This window comes from Miscanthus floridulus, chromosome 18 (genome assembly GCF_019320115.1).
Source record: "Miscanthus floridulus cultivar M001 chromosome 18, ASM1932011v1, whole genome shotgun sequence".
Lineage (NCBI taxonomy): Eukaryota > Viridiplantae > Streptophyta > Magnoliopsida > Poales > Poaceae > Miscanthus > Miscanthus floridulus.
The window spans coordinates 121,162,228-121,167,064 of record NC_089597.1 but is presented as its reverse complement, the minus strand read 5'-3'; the positions used below and the strand labels follow the sequence as shown (position 1 = coordinate 121,167,064).

General features: G+C 44.1%; 1 protein-coding gene across 1 annotated transcript; it reads right to left on the bottom strand.

The window, feature by feature from the left end:
• Positions 1-837: 837 nt before the first annotated feature.
• On the bottom strand, positions 838-3,698 carry LOC136524505 (uncharacterized). Its single transcript, XM_066517856.1, has 4 exons — positions 3,198-3,698; positions 1,535-3,096; positions 1,273-1,461; positions 838-1,033 (listed from the first exon to the last, which is right to left on the bottom strand). The coding sequence occupies exons 1-4, from the start codon at positions 3,696-3,698 to the stop codon at positions 931-933; spliced, it is 2,355 nt and encodes a 784-aa protein (XP_066373953.1). The 3' UTR covers positions 838-930.
• Positions 3,699-4,837: the final 1,139 nt, after the last annotated feature.

Sequence of the window (4,837 nt, the reverse complement as noted above, 5' to 3'; positions counted from 1 at the left end):
GTAGGAAGGGCGGCGGCAGGTGGAGAGCGGGGCATATGTCGTGGGCGCCTCCCCTACGTGCCTCCATGTCCACGAGTTCCATGGCCGCGAGCACCGAGGGAGAGAGGAGCGAGGGCCTCCATGCGAGCACCGAGGAGAAGAGCGGAGGACCGGCGGAGGAGTGTGAGTGGAGGAGCAGAGGAGCACGAGCGGAGGCCGGGTCGGGCGGTGACGAAACTTCACCGCGGGGCTAGCCCCAGAAAAACGAGAAATTTCATTATTTAACCCTGAATTTGCAAGCCTCTTAGAATTTGACATCGAATTCGCAAGCCTTTCAATATTTAACCCTGCGCACGCGAATTGTTTCAATAAGAGGGATTCTTCTCTTCTCCTCTCCTTTCTTAATTTCAATAAATCTTGGGTACTGTTTGGGACACGGGAAAAGACCTTTATGCCCCTCTCTACACAAAAGAAGTCTGGGAGAAGATCCGGCTCTTGGCCTATGCGTGCTTGTGCTCTGTCCATACAGGCCCTCCCCAACTCCTCTGTCAGTACAGACCCCCCAACAGCTACACACATGTGTTGTCAAAGAAAAAACAGCTACACACATGTAACATATATTTGATAAAAAATAATGTAAACAAAGTACAAATTATAGTCAAATTTCAAGATAGAAAAAATAACATTAATATAATTTAGGAGTACAGGTTCACTGACAATAGCCATCCATACATTTTAGTAAATATGTTCAAGTCAATACAACCATACAAGCAATTTAAAGAGTACATGTTTACTACAATCATTCAGCCAATTTAAGATTACAGATTCACAAAGACAAAGGAAACTCATCCAGCCAATTTAAGATCACAAGTTCAAATAGACAAAAGAAACATCCTGATGGCTGGGCATTACAAAAGAATCATCCTCATGGCTGGGCATTACAAAAGCCATTCAAACATCGATCTTCTTTGCCTTCTTTGGAGTGAGTTTTTTCTTCAGACCTAGCCTCCTCCTTGGAGTGGTTATAGCATTACTTGCTCCTTCTCCAGCTTGACTGAATACAATAGGAAAATTGAGTGGTTCAGTACATGAACTAAAATAACCACATACATGTTTAATAAAGTGAATCATTTAATTTTTTTGTCACTGTTCTAGGGCTTGTACTAATCTGATTTGTCCCTCCAAATCCAGCCAATGTTATTTGCATTTGGCTAAAAATGAGACAAATGTTTAGAGTAAAAAATGGAATAGTATTCCAAGTTCTAACTCAATGTTGAGTGCATAGAAATTCACCTTCTTGTAACAGCCCCGGGACTAGTGCTAATTTGACTTGTGCCTTCTGGTACTTCCACAAGTCCAGGACTATTATTCCCTGAATTTTCTTGCACTTGAACCTTCTGCCTTTTGGATGAACTAGGAGATGCATCACCTTTGCTACAACCAAGAGGCCTACCTGCCTTTCCTTTCTTGGCCCGACTCTTCCTATAAATGTAAAATGGTTAGTTCAAAATATGAAGCAAGTACAAATTAGTTTGAAAAAGGCATACACATTTACCTCTTCTTTGTTCCATTGAGAGGGCACTTAGGGGATGTTGATCTATGGCCATGACCTAAGCATTGTTTACACTGCACCTGCCACATGCCTTTGCCTCTGGGCTTATTTCCCTTGTTCTCAAGGCAGCTAGGGGTTCTTAGTTTCTTTTGTCTTCCAGGATCCCTCTTTGTGAGTGGTGGCAACACTTTGAATCTAGGATTCACACGTACCCATTGGGACTTATCAGGTAGCGGTTTGATCACACCACCATAGGCTAGTCTAAAATGGTACACGGAGTAGTACGGATCAAGGTAATCTTCCATCTTAGGATTTCTATGTGTGGTGATTAGAAGCAAAGCATGTGCACAAGGTTTCCCTGAGACTTGCCACTCCCTACAGGTACATGTGTGATTCTGAATATTAACCACATGTCTTATGATCTTATGGGAATCTGTGACCTCTGTCACCTCTGCTTCATTCTGTCCACCTTCTTTTATTTTCAAGTGACCCAACTGCCGACTCATTGCATATAGTTGGCGAACAACTATTGACAGCATTACATGTCCTTCAAATTTCTCACCAATTCTCCTTCTTCTTGCATAAAGCTCCATGAACTTTGACCTAAGAGTGTCAGCAAGTTCAGCTATGGGAAGGTCCTTGATGTCCTTCACCCAATTGTTCCAAACCTCAGCCACATTATTAGTGATATGATCACACTTTATTGCCTCTGAAAATTTGCTCCTCATCCACTTCAACTTGTGATTGGCTTTCAACCATGACTCAACATTTTTATTTACAGCATACATCTTGTTCATCAAGTACTCATGGTATTCTGGTTGGAAAGTCCTTGCTGCAGGATACATTCTCCCAAATGCAGGTCCTTGAAACCTCTTACTGAAATTCTTCATGAGATGGACAAAACATTCTCTATGCTCTGCCCAAGGGTATACATTCTTCACTGCATTCTCTAGACCCTTGCAAGCATCTGAACTTATAGTTAGGTGCGGTGGATTCCCAATTGCCTTTTGCAGCTGCTGCATAAACCAAGTCCAATTATCAGTACTCTCACCATCAAAAAACCCAAATGCAACTGGAAACATCCAGTTGTGCCCATCAAGTGCTGTAGCTGATGGTAAGTGGCCACTCCATCTATCATTGAGAGCTGTGGAGTCAATACTTAAAAATGGCCGACAACCATTTAGGAAACCATCAATGCTTGGTTTCAAACAACAAAAGAATCTGTGGAAAAATACACCTTCCTCCTTATTGACGACATCTATCTCCACAATACTTCCTGGTATCCTGAGCTCAATCTCTGCCTTGAAGTTGAACAAATAACCAAAACTTTCTTCCCATGTCCCATGAATTTTTTCTCCAGCTATAACAAAACCCATATGCACAGTACCATACCCAATTGTGATATCATATTTGTCCTCCAGCTCTTCTTGCATTTTTTTTGCACCCATGGTTGGATGCTTCATTAGTATGGGGATTGCCTTCTCTGCCACCCAATGGTATGATGCCATCTTGGTCTTTAGTCTCGCAGTAGATGGACAAAAATGTTGTTCCTTATTCAATGTAATCTGTGAAATAGAAATAAATATGTTAGTAATGCAACACACATGCATGAGGACTAATAATGCATAATAAATTAAGTTAGCATACTGCATATAAGTGTTAGTACCCTGACTTGGATTTTATCAGGCATCAACCTTGCTACAATAGACCATGGACAACCCTCAGCTTTGCAGTACCCTCTGAACAAATCTTTGCAAGATTTCTCAGTTCCAAGTTGAAATTTCCCATTTATAGCATGCTGCTTTACTGCAGCCCTGAATTCATTCATACTAGCATATATGGTTCCAGCTTCCATTGGAGGGTCTTCGCTGTCATATAAAGCAGAATCCTCACCGGGTACACGATCATGAACCAACATGTCGGTATCTTGTAGGTCCATATCATCAAGATTAATTGTGGCTGCCATCCTAGATTGCTCATCCCTCTCATCCTCTGCCCTGAGGCTAACAAACTCATACATCACATCTTCATCCATCACAGGAAGTGCGGCACCAATTTGATCTTGTCCAAGAGGAATAATCTCCATACTGTCCCGGTCGATTGCATGAGAAACAAATGCCTCCTTTACTTGAATCTGTTGGTCCAATGACATTATCATGCTCCACATTGCTTGTTGCTACCACTGTTACAACTTCTGTAGGTTTGTCCTCAACATCAACAAACAAGAACAGCTTACTGTCACCCATCCTTTCAGAAAATGCACGGAATAGATCTGTGTCATTCAGCAACTTTCTTTCTCCACCACTCATGTCAAACTCATGTACTACAGGCTGCTGGCTGCTTCCCCAATTGACCCTAGCTTTCAAGTCATTTTTTAGCATCTCCAAATTATAAGATCGGCAATCCACAACCCATTCATCAGATTTCCATGGCACATCCACAGAGCAACCATCATCGAGCTTAGCAGTGAACTCAGAAAACTGAACACACAACCTAAATGGGCCATCCCGATCGACTCTACCATGTGTACCAACAAAAAAATAAATGAGACACAAAATCAATTTTGTGCCCCTCACCAAGATCAACAGTACTGTAAAATTGAGAAACTGAGAAGGGGGATTTAGGATCAGGCGCTTACTCTGGAGGAGCCATGGAGACGGAGGGGGAGGACGACCTGCTGGCGTCGGGCTAGCAGGGAGACCGCCGGCGGGGAGCTCGGCCGCCCCTAACCCTAGGCCGTCGGGCCAGGGAAGGGTGGCGCGCGGACGGGGCCGGGAGGGCGGAGGGGCCTGTGAAGCGGGGGAGATCAAGCCGGACAGACGGTCGCGGGCGTTCTCCGGCGGCGGGCGGCCACCGGCATCGGGCGGCGGCGTCTGCGAGCGGCGCTTCTCTGTCTCGCGAGGAGCGACGGAGAAAGAACGAAGCCTCTCCCAAAGTTACGTACGAGTACAGCTTCAGGATAGGAATAAGGAGGCAGGGCTAGTTAGGTCATTTTCCATGTCCTGTAAAGTGCCAAAAGATATTAGAAAATAGAAAATTAATAAAAATCCTAGGAATCCCTCGGATTAAAACAATTCGCGTGCACAGGGTTAAATATTGAAAGGCTTGCGAATTTGATGTCAAATTCTGAGAGGTTTACGAATTCAGGGTTAAATAATGAAATTTCTCCAGAAAAACGGATCTCAAATCCGTTCTCTGGGGAGCCAGGCCAAGGCCTGTACGGCGGCCAGCGGGAGAATGGCTAAGGCCCAGCAACGGAAAACCAAACATCCATATCTTGGCAGGCCACCCAAGCAAACAGCCCTA

Excerpts from the sequence above, each read along its gene's own strand:
- LOC136524505 (XM_066517856.1), bottom strand. The coding sequence starts at position 3,698 with ATGTGGAGCATGATAATGTCATTGGACCAACAGATTCAAGTAAAGGAG. Across the intron at positions 3,097-3,197 it reads CTGATAAAATCCAAGTCAGG|ATTACATTGAATAAGGAACA; the intron begins GTACTAACACTT and ends TCTATTTCACAG. Across the intron at positions 1,034-1,272 it reads CCCGGGGCTGTTACAAGAAG|TCAAGCTGGAGAAGGAGCAA; the intron begins GTGAATTTCTAT and ends TATTGTATTCAG.